General features: G+C 47.2%; 1 protein-coding gene across 1 annotated transcript in view; it reads right to left on the minus strand.

The window, feature by feature from the left end:
• LOC124775219 (neuroligin-2-like) overlaps nucleotides 1-15,103 on the minus strand; it is a gene marked incomplete at both ends in the record, with an annotated part of 253,190 nt that overhangs the window by 154,546 nt on the left and 83,541 nt on the right. The window contains 2 exons of the mRNA XM_047250057.1: nucleotides 11,161-11,235; nucleotides 11,305-11,459. Of these exons, the coding sequence (XP_047106013.1) occupies nucleotides 11,161-11,235; nucleotides 11,305-11,459 (230 nt within the window). The remainder of the gene's footprint in view (nucleotides 1-11,160; nucleotides 11,236-11,304; nucleotides 11,460-15,103) is intronic.

Below are 15,103 nucleotides of genomic sequence, written 5' to 3' on the forward strand. Positions count from 1 at the left end.
AGCAGCCGAGATGATAAAGTGGGGAGGCAACAAAGCAATAGACAACATGACCAACATAATTCACCAGATCTGGAGTACAAAGTAGTTGCCAGAAGGATGGAAGAATGCAATTGTAGTACCAATACACAAGAAGGGGGACAAGAGAGATGCCAACAACTACAGAGGAATATCGCTACTAGAGTTCGGATACAAGGTGCTGTCAAAACTATTGCTCAAGAGAGTAGACGTACGGGTAGAAAGTATAGTTGGCGACTGCCAAGCGGGATTGAGGAAGGGAAGAGGTTGTGTAGAACAGATATTTATCCTGAAGCAACTGATAGAACATACGGCCTTAAAAAACAAAAAGAAGTAATAACCTTCGTGGAATTCACAAAGACTGTTGACTCCATCGACAGACAGACTCTTGTTAGGATCCTGAAGAACAGAGGACATGATGGAACTACACAACAACTCATAAAAGAAATTCTGACAGACACAAAAGCAAGGGTGAGATTCAGAGGAGCACTGTTAGAAGAATTTGAGATCAAGACTGGTGTTAAACAGGGAGATGGATTGTCACCGTTGTTGTTCAATATAGCACTGGACGAAGTGATCAGGCAGTGGAGAGCAATAAACGAGGAAATGGTAATACCAAAGACCAATGTGAGGGACAAAAAGGACAACAGGGCTCAAGTGGACTGCCTAGCCTTTGCAGATGACATAGCAATAGTGAGACGGAAGAAGAAGCAAAGACACAACTCGACAACTTAAGTAAGGTAGCCAGAAAGGTGGGACTGAGGATCGCCTATAACAAGCCAAAGACATTAAACACCACTGCAAACTGGGAAACACCGGAAGGCACTGTGCAAATGGTGGACAATTTTAAATACCTGGGAGAATTTATAACAGGAAGAAACAGGAGCAAGGGGGGAATAATAGAGAGAATAAAGAAGATGATGTCAGCCTTCTACATGACGAGAGAGGTATACAATAAAAACAACATATCCACAGAGGCAAAGTAAGTCACTACAAGGCAACAGTGAGTAATGCAGTATTATATGCTGCTGAGACGATGACACTAGGAAGAAATGGGGCAGAGCAGCTAGAGAAAGAAGAGAGGAAAATACTGAGAAAAATACTAGGTCCCAAAAGAGGTGGAGAGAGGTGGATGCGAAGACCTAGGGAAGAATTGTACCGGAACATGAGAACAATATCCGGGGAAATCAGACTCAAAAGGGCAAGGTTTGCTGGGCAGGTAGTTAGGATGAGTATGGACAGATGAGTGTGGGAAACAACAGGGAGGACAAGGGGAAAGACAGGAACCAAGTGGATTGTGGAACTTCGGAAGGACTGGTTAGAATTGGGGATCAAGGTCGAAGGAAAGGAAAATTGGAGGAACAAATATACACCGACAAATATGCCGGATATCAATGACAGAGGAGAATACAGGAAACGATTAGAATGTCACCAGTGGAGCCGCAAGGAGAAACGGAAACTGAAGATCTCGGAAGAAGAGCGGGAGAGAAAGAATGAAGAGGTTCTGGGAGAAGAAGAGGAAAATGCAGTCCACGTAGGGGCTACCCGTGGTCCTACAGAGGCCGTGCCGACCGCGGTGGTCTCGCGGTTCTAGGCGCGCAGTCCGGAACCGTGCGACTGCTACGGTCGCAGGTTCGAATCCTGCCTCGGGCATGGATGTGTGTGATGTCCTTAGGTTAGTTAGGTTTAAGTAGTTCTAAGTTCTAGGGGACTGATGACCACAGCAGTTGAGTCCCATAGTGCTCAGAGCCATTCGAGCCAACAGAGGCCGTAACGCAAGAAGAAGAAGAAGAAGAAGAAGGACAGATGGCGGTAATATGGTGTCCACATGGTATAAAAGGACCGAGCGGCGGAGCTCTCATTTGTTCTCAGCTGAGTCATGAATAAGGTTTCCGACGTGATTACAGACGCACGACGGGAATTAACAGACTTTGAATTCGGAAAGGTAGTTGGAGCCAAACTCATGGAACATTCCATTTCGTAAATTGCTAGGGAATTCAATATTCTAAGAAATCCACAGTGTCAAGAGTGTGTCGAGAATACCACATTTCAGGCGTTATCTCTCGCCACTGACAACGCAGTGGCTAACTGCCTTCATTCAACGACCGATAGCAGTGGTGTTTGTGTAGAGTTGTCATTGCTAACAGGCAAGCAACACTGCGTGAAATAAGCGCAGAAATCAATGCGGGACGTACAACGAACTTATCCGTTGGGGAAGTGAGGCGAAACTTGACGTCAATGGGCTACGGCAGCAGGGTATCGCCTGCAGCGCCTCTCCTGGGCTCATGACCACATCAGTTGGAACGCAGACAACGGAGAACAGTGGCCTGCTCAGATGAGTCCCTATTTCGTTTGGTAAAAGCTGATCGTAAGGTTCGAGCATGACGCAGAACCCACGAAGCAGTGAACCCGTGGCACTGCACTGTCCAAGCTGGTGGTGGCTCCATAACGATGTAGACTGTGTTTACGTGGAATGTACTGGGTCCTCTGGTTCAATTGAACCGATCATTTACTAGAAATAGTTATGTTCGGGTACTTCGAGATTCTTTGCAGCCATTCATTAACATTATGTTCCCAAACAACGATGGAATTTTTATGGATGACAATGCACCATGACACCGGATTACAGTTGCTCGCAAGTGGTTTCAAGAACATTCTGGAAAATTTGAGTGAATAATTTGGCTACCCGGATCGCCCGACATGTATCCCACCGTATATATGTAGTACATAATAGAGAGGTCAGTTCGTCTACAAAATCTTGCACGGCAACACTTTCGCAATTCTGGAAGGCTATAGAGGCAGCAGGGCTCAGTATTTCTGTAGGTGACTTCCAACGACTTGTTGGGTCTATGCCACATCAACCTGATGCACGACGTCGGACAATAGGAAGACCGACACGACATTAGGAGGTGTCCAGTGACTTTCTGTACCTCAGTGCATTTTATGTATCATATCAGAGACCTCAACCAAATCAGACAATGATAGGAATGTTTTCATACTTTATTTGTACAAGCAACGATTAACCAATTTGGATAATTTTTCGCCCGATTTTTATCAAATACTCAAATGTAATAAATGATGCTCTAGTATGTTGTTGAGTTTCGAAGTGTTGCGAGCCTACTGTAAACAGTGCGAGCTAGACGAGTTACGATGAAAGGCGTTAGCGCAACCGGCTTCCATGGCGTACAGCGTTTTTCGTTTCCTAATTTGCGAAGAAACAATAGTATCATTTCAAAGAACCTTTTTTTTGGGAGGGGGTGGACGGAAAGGGAACGAACGATAGCAACACTGAATGTAGACATCGCTGGCGAGGTACAATACGAAATCATGATGAGATAACTATTTATTTGTTGGTACATTTAAGCGCGTACCGCAGCAGAGATAAACCGGGCAGTAGCTGGTTCGTATTATGAACAATGTATTTGCATAGCTTCCGGAGCATCAATAGAAGGGAGCTCTGTGTTATTTCTGGATAGGCCCCGGGTTGTCTACTTTTCTATTGCTTCCTTTCCTATTTGCAACACAACGTTGCAGACCGTACCATATCTACACTCCTGGAAATGGAAAAAAGAACACATTGACACCGGTGTGTCAGACCCACCATACTTGCTCCGGACACTGCGAGAGAGCTGTACAAGCAATGATCACACGCACGGCACAGCGGATACACCAGGAACCGCGGTGTTGGCCGTCGAATGGCGCTAGCTGCGCAGCATTTGTGCACCGCCGCCGCCAGTGTCAGCCAGTTTGCCGTGGCATACGGAGCTCCATCGCAGTCTTTAACACTGGTAGCATGCCGCGACAGCGTGGACGTGAACCGTATGTGCAATTGACGGACTTTGAGCGAGGGCGTATAGTGGGCATGCGGGAGGCCGGGTGGACGTACCGCCGAATTGCTCAACACGTGGGGCGTGAGGTCTCCACAGTACATCGATGTTGTCGCCAGTGGTCGGCGGAAGGTGCACGTGCCCGTCGACCTGGGACCGGACCGCAGCGACGCACGGATGCACGCTAAGACCGTAGGATCCTACGCAGTGCCGTAGGGGACCGCACCGCCACTTCCCAGCAAATTAGGGACACTGTTGCTCCTGGGGTATCGGCGAGGACCATTCGCAACCGTCTCCATGAAGCTGGGCTACGGTCCCGCACACCGTTAGGCCGTCTTCCGCTCACGCCCCAACATCGTGCAGCCCGCCTCCAGTGGTGTCGCGGCAGGCGTGAATGGAGGGACGAATGGAGACGTGTCATCTTCAGCGATGAGAGTCGCTTCTGCCTTGGTGCCAATGATGGTCGTATGCTTGTTTGGTGCCGTGCAGGTGAGCGCCACAATCAGGACTGCATACGACCGAGGCACACAGGGCCAACACCCGGCATCATGGTGTGGGGAGCGATCTCCTACACTGGTCGTACACCACTGGTGATCGTCGAGGGGACGCTGAATAGTGCACGGTACATCCAAACCGTCATCGAACCCATCGTTCTACCATTCCTAGACCGGCAAGGGAACTTGCTGTTCCAACAGGACAATGCACGTCCGCATGTATCCCGTGCCACCCAACGTGCTCTAGAAGGTATAAGTCAACTACCCTGGCCAGCTAGATCTCCGGATCTGTCCCCCATTGAGCATGTTTGGGACTGGATGAAGCGTCGTCTCACGCGGTCTGCACGTCCAGCACGAACGCTGGTCCAACTGAGGCGCCAGGTGGAAATGGCATGGCAAGCCGTTCCACAGGACTACATCTTTCATCTCTACGATCGTCTCCATGGGAGAATAGCAGCCTGCATTGCTGCGAAAGGTGGATATACACTGTACTAGTGCCGACATTGTGCATGCTCTGTTGCCTGTGTCTATGTGGCTGTGGTTCTGTCAGTGTGATCATGTGATGTATCTGACCCCAGGAATGTGTCAATAAATTTTCCCCTTCCTGGGACAATGAATTCACGGTGTTCTTATTTCAATTTCCAGGAGTGTATAATACCTTAACAATAATACATGTAGTCCGCATGCCACCTTTTGGTGGCCTTTAGTGCTCTGGCTTGACTATAGAGTGCGACCACTGAATACACCTGACCACCCCTTCGACGATGTGTATCTGGACTGACCCTAGACGGATCGAGGGAATGGATGAAGGCAATTACTCTCAGCATTGTCAGTATCATGTATTCTCTGCATCATATTTCATGTCATCAGAGACCTCAACTAAATCATCATTCAATGCTGAGAGTGCCTTCATGTAGAAATATTTATAACTTTAGGTATGAATTTCCTCGCAAAGCGCTATTCGGCTGTGACATACGTTGTCTGACCAAACGTCAAAGAGCCTCATAAACAATATACAAGTAGAAATTCTTCCAATCCATATCCATATGTGGCATACAGCAAACTAGTGCTTAACAGTATTGGTTAAAAACAGTCTCGGTTGCAATTTTTTTTCTCAACAAAAAAGTGTCGTGAATCGTTTACACGTGTATAAATTTATATGAAATTAACTCTGCCGGCACTTGACATCTAAAGCCCGAAGTTGCGACGTTGTGACGACAAGTAAATTCAGTTAAGTCATGTTCAAACCCTTAAAGTTACGTACTGTCTAAGAGATCTAAGTGCCTCTTATGAAATTTAAAACAATAATCTTTACTTTCATAAACGCCAAATTTACGTTTCCTCTTGAAATATACGAAATTTTCGCGTCTGAAAAATTTTCCTACTCCAGAACTGGCAGGTATCATACATACATCAAAAAAAGTTTTCCATCATCCCGTATCCCAGAACTCCTGAAGACAGACGTTAACTTTGGTTATTGTATCACAGATACAGTCCCTTTGACTGTTCGGAGATGTCACTAAACCCGCCCAAAGGTGTAAAAAACTATGCATGAGCAGCGCCTATTAGACGGAGGGGCTCCGACAGCCGATCAGTTCCAGTCATTCCACCAGGGAGAAGATACACGGCTCGTGTTGTATGTAGTTCAACCATGCCTAGACGATCAATACAGCGGTTCGATCGCGTTCGCATTGTTACTTCATTCCAGGAAGGTCTCTCAACAAGGGAAGTGTCCAGGCGTGTCGGAGTGAACCAAAGCGATGTTGTTCGGACATGGAGGAGGTATAGAGAGACCGGAACTGTGATGACACACCTCGCTCATGCCGCCCAAGGGTTACCACTGCAGAGAATGATCGCTACCTACGGCTTATGGTTAAGAGAAAGCCTGACAACAACGCCACCATGTAGAGTAATGCTCTTCGTGTAGGCACAGGACGTCGTGTTACGACTCAAATTGTGCGCAATAGTCTGCATGATGCGCAACATCACTCCAGACGCCCATGGCGAGGTCCGTCTTTGCAACCACGACACCAGGCAGCGCGGTACAAATGGGCCCAACAACATGCCGAATGGACCGCTCAGGATTGGCATCACTTTCCCTTCACCGGTGTGTGTCTCATATGCCTTCAATCAGACAATCGTCGTCGACGTGTTTGGAGGCAACCCGGTCAGGCTGAACGCCTTAGACACAATGTCCAGCGAGTGCAGCAGGGTGGAGGTTTCCTTCTGTTTTGGGGTTGCATTATGTGGCGCCAACCTACACCGATGGTGGTCATGGAAGGCGCCGAAACTGCTGTACGATACATGAATGCTATCCTCCGATCGATAGTGCAACCACATCGGCAGCATATGGGCGAGGCGTTCGTCTTCATGGACGACAAATCGCGCCCCCATCGTACACATCTTGTGAATGACTTCCTTAAGGATAACGACAACGCTCGACTAGAGTGGCTAGGATGTTCTCCAGAAATGAATCCTATCGGACATGCCTGGGATAGACGGAAAAGGGCTGTTTATGGACGATGGGACCCGCCAACCACTCTGAGGGATGTACGCCGAATCGCAGTTGAGGAGTGATACAATCTGGACCCACAGCGACTAGTATGCCACGACGAATGCAGGCAAGCATCAATGCAAGAGGACGTGCTATTGGGTATTAGAGGTACCAGTGTAAACAGCCATCTGGACCACCACCTCAGAAGGTCTCCCTGTATGGTGGTACAACATGCAGTGTGTGGTTTTCATGAGCAATAAAATGGGCGGAAATGATGTTTATGTTGATCTCTATTCCAATTTTCTGTGCAGGTTCCGGAACTCTCGGAACTAAGGTGATGCAAAACTTTTTTTTATGTATGTATTTTCCGCAGCAGATGACATAACCAAGTGTGAGACGACCCATTAATCTACTGCTGGGAGAGACAGTCCGATCTGTCCGCCATCAAACGCTAAATTAAATAAGCTATAGTTTGAAGTGATCAAGTGAAGTTCCACAGTGCCATGATACAGGGACCGAATTGTAGGAGCGGTATTCCATTATCTGCCTCGCCGTCCTCATTGTGTTCTCAGTTCACACGACATACAATGCAACTCCATTCATACACTAATATTTACCATTTGTCACTGACGAGACCAGTGACATCAAAATCGTACGAAATTATAGATTAGAGGTATTAATACTAAAAGGGAAAACACTTCCAGATGTTCTACAAAATTATGTTTATTTGGTGACGAACCGGCCTTCGGCTTCTCAGGTCATCTTCAGGTGTCAGGTGTCAACAATTGCAGAACGTTAGGAAGTGTTTTCCTTTTTAATATTATCATGTACTGCCTAGCACCACAGGTAATTCATTTAATGTTAAGTATTGGTATAATATAGTCTGTTTGGTTATTGACACTGAGATCGCTAAACACGGAAAACCTGTTACTTTTGGATATGAGAAAGAGCTTGTCGTTCATTTGTTAAGGAAATACCAATAATTCGCCTAGTACTAACCAGGTACTATACGGAAGATCTGTCATGTTGGCTGGACTGTGCCAGAAGCGGCTGTGTACTACCATATCGTATTCGGCATCGTTGATGTATACCTCATGGCAGTACACAGCAGTTCAGAGCGCCACAGCGGTTTGAGTAAATCCGCTGTGGGCTAATGATGGCTATAACAGAAATCGGTCACCATCAATAGACAGAAAATAAATTACAATTTAGAGTGGCGCTTTTTATTCTTATCTAAAGGAACTTGTTCAATGTGTGCTCATCTCACTGCAGTGCGCACCAGCAGCTAATTGAAGGGGTTCGGCGGAAGTAAGTACTACCTCACAAGAGTTTATTTTGTGTTACTGCATCTTATACGTTTGGCTAAATTTTGACTGACCCAGGAGGGTACTTCACGTGGGTAAACGATTGCAACCACGAAAATATTCCATCTGAAGCATGTTACGTGCAACACCGACAAAAAATCCATCATGCGTATCAGATCGTCTACTGGACACGGTGGTATCACAGACCAAATGACGAAGCTTATTACTGACCCCCTACTGCCCACTGTAACAGATATTTTCAACCATTCCTTAACCAGAAGTATCTTCCCTGAGATATGGAAACAGGGACTTATTAAGCCGTTACCTAAAAAGGACGTTGGCACAGTACCCTTTCATTGCTATTTGCATTCCTCCTGCACTGTGTGTGTGAAATCTTACGGGACTTAACTGCTAAGGTCATCAGTCCCTAAGCTTACACAGTACTTAACCTAAATTATCCTGAGGACAAACACACACACACCCATGCCCGAAGGAGGACTCGAACCTCCGCCGGGACCAGCCGCACAGTCCATGACTGCAGCGCCCCAGACCGCACGGCTAATCCTGCGCGGCGCCTGCATTGTGCACCCCGTTAGAAGATATACTGCCACGACCAGCTAACAAGGTATCTCGCCGCGCGGGATTAACCGAGCGGTTTAAGGCGCTGCAGTCATGGACTGTGCGGCTGGTCCCAGTGGAGGTTCAAGTCCTTTTTCGCGCATGGGTTTGTGTGTTTGTCCTTCGAATAATCTAGGTTAAGTAGTGTGTAAGCTTACGGACTGTTGACCTTAGCAGTTAAGTCCCATAAGATTTCACACACATCTGAACATTTTTGAACAAGGTATCTCACTACAAACAGCTTAACAGACGAATACTATTCAGGGTCCTGTAGCCATTGCACACAACATTCAATTTAATAAAGATAACAGATGACATCAAGCTTGCCATAAATGCACAAGAGGCTGCTATCACGTGCTTCTAGGCTTCAACAAAGTTTTTGACTCTGTCGACTATGACATTTTACTTGCCACAATTAACACCCTAAATTTCTCACCAGGTCACCCATACCTGACGCCTCGCCAGCAATGCGGTATGTCCGGCACCAGAAGGTCACAATGCAGGCAGGTATATCAGGCGTTCCCCAGAGGTCGGTATTAGGTCCCATACTCTTCTAACTGTACGTAAATTTATTATTATCATAATTATTATTATCACTATCAGTGGCAGCAGCTACAGTAGGACAACAACTGCCACTAGTAATTTTATTATTTCATTAGTAGAATTCACTCAAACTGCCATTTCCGACACTCAGTTTTTTTAATACGAGGTGCATTCAAGTTCTAAGGCCTCCGATTTTTTTTCTAATTAACTACTCACCCGAAATCGATGAAACTGGCGTTACTTCTCGACGTAATCGCCCTGCAGACGTACACATTTTTCACAACGCTGACGCCATGATTCCATGGCAGCGGCGAAGGCTTCTTTAGGAGTCTGTTTTGACCACTGGAAAATCGCTGAGGCAATAGCAGCACGGCTGGTGAATGTGCGGCCACGGAAAAAGCCAAAAGACACTAGGAGCCAGGTCAGCTGAGTAGGGAGCACGAGGAATCACTTCAAAGTTGTTATCACGAAGAAACTGTTGCGTAACGTTAGCTCGATGTACGTTGTCTTGGTGAAACAGCACACGCGCAGCCCTTCCCGGACGTTTTTGTTGCAGTGCAGGAAGGAATTTGTTCTTCAAAACATTTTCGTAGGATGCACCTGTTACCGTAGTGCCCTTTGGAACGCAATGGGTAAGGATTACGCCCTCGCTGTCCCAGAACATGGACACCATCATTTTTTCAGCACTGGCGGTTACCCGAAATTTTTTTGGTGGCGGTGAATCTGTGTGCTTCCATTGAGCTGACTGGCGCTGTTTCTGGATTGAAAAATGGCATCCACGTCTCATCCATTGTCACAACCGACGAAAAGAAAGTCCCATTCATGCTGTTGTTGCATGTCAACATTGCTTGGCAACATGCCACACGGGCAGTCCGTCAGCATTCGTGGCACCCACCTGGATGACACTTTTCGCATTTTCAGGTCGTCATGCAGGATTGTGTGCACAGAACCCACAGAAATGCCAACTCTGGAGGCGATCTGTTCAACAGTCATTCGGTGATCCCCCAAAACAATTCTCTCCACTTTCTCGATCATGTCGTCAGACCGGCTTGTGCGAGCCCGAGGTTGTTTCGGTTTGTTGTCACACGATGTTCTGCCTTCGTTAAACTGTCGCATCCATGAACGCACTTTCGACACATCCATAACTCCATCACCACATGTCTCCTTCAACTGTCGATGAATTTCAATTGGTTTCACACCACGCAAATTCAGAAAACGAATGATTGCACGCTGTTCAAGTAAGGAAAACGTCGCCATTTTAAGTAATTAAAACAGTTCTCATTCTCGCCGCTGGCGGTAAAATTCCATCTGCCGTACGGTGCTGCCATCTCTGGAACGTATTGACAATGAACGCAGCCTCATTTTAAAACAATGCACATGTTTCTATCTGTTCCCAGTCTGGAGAAAAAAAATCGGAGGCCTTAGAACTTGAATACACCTCGTACTAGTTGTCATATTAAAATTTGTTTTTTTTAGGTAACTTAATGTGTAAAGAAGGTACTGTAGGTGTGAAACCGTGGTCCGATATAAGAGAGGGACTGATGGTCCCAATCAGATCAGGTTAAATAAATAATAAAAATAAATTCGAAGATAAGATCATACATACATACAGTTATATCGAGAAGTTTACGTAGCAGATGGTATTTTCTAGCCATATATATGGCTCTACTTGTTACCATCATGCGGTGCATTCGAACTACAGATAATTTGATACCACTGATGTATTATACTGAAGGTTAGCACTTATTTCTGCTTACTCCTTCGGTAACGAAACTGTGTAATCAATGAAGTGATTTGCTGAGAGATTTAGTGAAATATAAATATAAAATAAATAACAAATAATTTCCTTAAGATTCGAGACGTACCTCGTGGCTCCGCTCCAACTGCTGCCCATCGCGGCCAGCGTGGCGTCTCCACTGCGCTTGACGTTCCCTCCGCCGCTGGCGCCGCCGTTACCCGCCGCCGGCGCGAAGGCGGACTGCTGGGAGGCGGGCCCGCCACCCGCATACGGCCCGCCGGGGGCCATGGGGTCTCCAGGCCCGAACCGCGACAGCAGCTCGCGGGGCAGGTCGGACCGAATGACGACGCCGTCGACGCTGGGCCCGAAGGCGCTCAGGTAGGCCGGCGGCGACACGTCCGCGCGCAGCAGTTCCTCCAGCGGCACCTGCAACCACCCCAGCCTCTCACTTAACTCCTCTCACATCCACTTCAACGGCGCAATTTTTTATTTTTTATTTTTATTTTTTTTTTTTTTTGCACGACGCTCAACCTCATTATCGAGAAATAAGCAACATTCAATTATACGGAGTATTTCCAGCGACTGGTCAGACTAATTTCTTTTACGCTGAGAATTAATGTTAGAAAGAAAAAAAAGTAATGAAGACTATGGTCCATGTTTGCAGGTTGGTTTTCTCACTGGGAGTTTTGAATTGGAGCTGCAGCTACCGACTGAAATACACTCATGCTCATAAATTAAGGATAATTGCAGAATGTGGTTCAAAAATGGCTCTGAGCACTATGCGACTTAACTTCTGAGGTCATCAGTCGCCTAGAACTTAGAACTAATTAAACCTAACTAACCTAAGGACATCACACACATCCATGCCCGAGGCAGGATTCGAACCTGCGACCATAGCGGCCGCTGGGCTCCAGACTGCAGAATGTGGTGCCACACAACGTGGCACTACTCAAAACTGGCGCTAATAGCATGGGCACATAGGGAACACACACGACACAGATCTGTAAAAGTCCACAGTATTGGTAGTACGTTGAGAAAACCGTCCTGCAACACATGTGCTAAAAAACGCCACTGTTTCCTGCGCATGTACCCCGACATCAATATGGGATATGATCACCATGCACACGTATACTGGCCGCACAACGGGTTGGCATACTCTGGATCAGGTGGTCCAGCAGCTGCTGGGGTGTAGCCTCTCATTCTTGCACCAGTGCCTTTCGGAGCTCCTGAAGCGATACGTCGACCGAGAGCATCCCAGACGTGCTCGATGGGGTTTAGGTCTGGAGAACAGGCAGGCCACTCTACACCCGATATCTTCTGTTTCAAGGTACTCCTCCACGATGGCACCTCGGTGTGGCCGTGCGTTATCATCTATCAGGAGGAAGGTGGGACCCACTGCACCCCTGAAAAGGTGGACATACTGGTTCAAAATGACAGTTCCCCTGTCAAGGTCATGCAGGGGCGTACGTGCACCAACCATAATCCCACCCCACACCATCAAACCACGACCTCCATACAGGTCCCTTTCAAGGACATTAAGGGAGAAAATCACTGTTCAGACTATAACTGGACTCCTCCATGAACATAGACTGTAACTGGACTCCTCCATGATCATAACCTGGGACCACAGTTCCAATGACCATGTACTGTGTTCTTGACACCAGGCTTAACGGGGTGTCCTGTGACCAGAGGTGAGCGGAAGGCACCTTGCACGTCTCTGGGCGAATAAACCATCTCTGTTCAGTCGTCTGTAGACTGTGTGTCTGGAGACAACTGTTGCAGTGGCTGCGGTAAGGTCGCGAGCAAGGCTACCTGCAGTAGTCCGTAGCCGTCTGTGGGCAATGATGGTGAGATATCGGTCTTCTTGTGGTGTTGTACGCTGTGGACGTCCAGTACAGTAGCGCCTGGACACGTTTCCTGTCTGCTGGAATCATTGCCATAATCTTGAGATCACACTTTGTGGCACACGGAGGGCCCGTCCTACGACCTGCTGTGTTTGACCAGCCTCCAGTCGCCCTAGTATTCTACCCCTCATAACGTCATCAGTAAGTGTTCTTTGAGCCATTTTCAATACACAGTCACCATTAGCACCTCTGGAAACGTCTGCACACTTACTCGCTGCACCGGACTGTGACATGCACTAACACACCTCTGCATATGTGGACTGCTGCCAGCGCCACCGTGCGACGACCGCAGGTCAAATGCATTGCATGGTCATACCCTGAGGTGATTTAAACCCACAAACCGCCCACCAGAGCGTTGTTTCACCATGTATCAGCATTATCCTTAATTTATGAGCATGAGTGTAGTTCGTCTACCTGATTCGCTATTCGTTTGTCGGCCGTGTTTTCCACGCTGAGATCGGGTGGCGCAGACGACGGCCGGCGAAGTGAAGAGGCGAGGAGGACTGACCAGGTACTTCTCTGGGTCCGACCATCTACTCGGGCAGTAACAGCGTTGTCTAGGAGCTCTGCAGTGGCGATATCGAGTACTGGTGTGCCGCTGTACAGTGATTCCGTTGGAGATGGGCGTAATTCGGTGGCCCGGATTTTGAAAAAGATTTAGAGTGTAGTGTGATTTTGTCGCCGCTACTTGGAATACATGTGTTATTCGACCGCAGAGATGGTACAGGCCTGTATAATTCGTCGTTGGGTGCTGGTGTCGTTTCCGAACGTTCACTGGTGTGTTTGCCTACCGCGACACCGTTGTCAGCGACTAGGTTTCATTAAAAGAACTGCTGTTTTATGATGGCCTGTTGCATTTCTAAATTTTGGACCGGTTCTTAAATTAGTGCTTATTAGTTTAAAAGCGGGAGCCCACTACTTTTTATATTAATATAGCTATATCGGATTTTTTGCAAATGGAAGTTGGTGCGAGGTTAAAATAGGCTGATAATAGTGCAGGGGCTTAAACATCGTATCGGTCATCATCCACATACGGAACAGTCCGACTGTGTAGCGATGCAGGACGACAGTCCCAGTCTTCCCGGCTCAGCAACTTGGAGTTTCTGTTGTGCTGACTCCTTGAATTCAGCTGTGTGAAGAGTCCTTCCGCATACTAACCAACAAGTTGACATCACGCTCCAGTCCCCGTTGATGAGCTTCGACTTTGGTTTCTGAATCTTTACTAAATTACAACTGTCAAATTGACCTCGGTAAAATCTGATATACAGCCCTCTGCTCCTAATTGATCATTTCCTTGTTCAGATGGAAGTAGGTTATGATAGTTGACATCCTCAGCATTCCTTAAAAAATTATCTAATACCGTCAACAACATTATTTTGAAGACAAGGTGCTTTGAATCTTAGATACAGGGGACGGGCCAAACTACGGAAACCCCTGAAACACAACTGAGTGCCATGCCAAATAGGATGTAGGAAAACCGTCGGCATTGAAACTAGCTTACAGTCGCCTAACTGTGGTGAACAGGATAGATACGACAGTTCATCCACATGCTGACACAACAATCCTGGAAGATGAGAGCTGTGTAAACAGGGGACCTGTCCTCCTGGAACACAGCATCCCCTTTGGAGGCAAACACTCACCCATGAGACTGACCTGTCAACCAAAGTGGTCACATAATCCTTGGCAGCCGGCAGCTGTGGCCGAGCGGTTCAGGGTGCTTCAGTCCGGAACCGCGCTGTGCTACGGTAGCAGGCTCGAATCCTACCTCGGGCATGGATGTGTGTGATGTCCTTAGATTAGTTAGGTTTGTTGTTGTGTTGTTGTGGTCTTCAGTCCTGAGACTGGTTTGATGCAGCCCTCCATGGTACTCTATCCTGTGCAAGCTTCTTCATCTCCCAGTACCTACTGCAACCTACAGCCTTCTGAATCTGCTTAGTGTATTCATCTCTTGGTCTCGCTCTACGATTTTTACCCTCCACGCTGCCCTCCAATACTAAATTGGTGATCCCTTGATGCCTCAGAACATGTCCTACCAACCGATCCCTTCTTCTAGTCAAGTTGTGCCACAAACTTCCCTTCTCCCCAATCGTGTTCAGTACTTCCTCATTAGTTATGTGATCTACCCATCTAATCTTAAGCATTCTTCTGTAGCACCACATTTCGAAA

This window comes from Schistocerca piceifrons, chromosome 2 (assembly GCF_021461385.2).
Source record: "Schistocerca piceifrons isolate TAMUIC-IGC-003096 chromosome 2, iqSchPice1.1, whole genome shotgun sequence".
Taxonomy (NCBI): Eukaryota; Metazoa; Arthropoda; class Insecta; order Orthoptera; family Acrididae; genus Schistocerca; species Schistocerca piceifrons.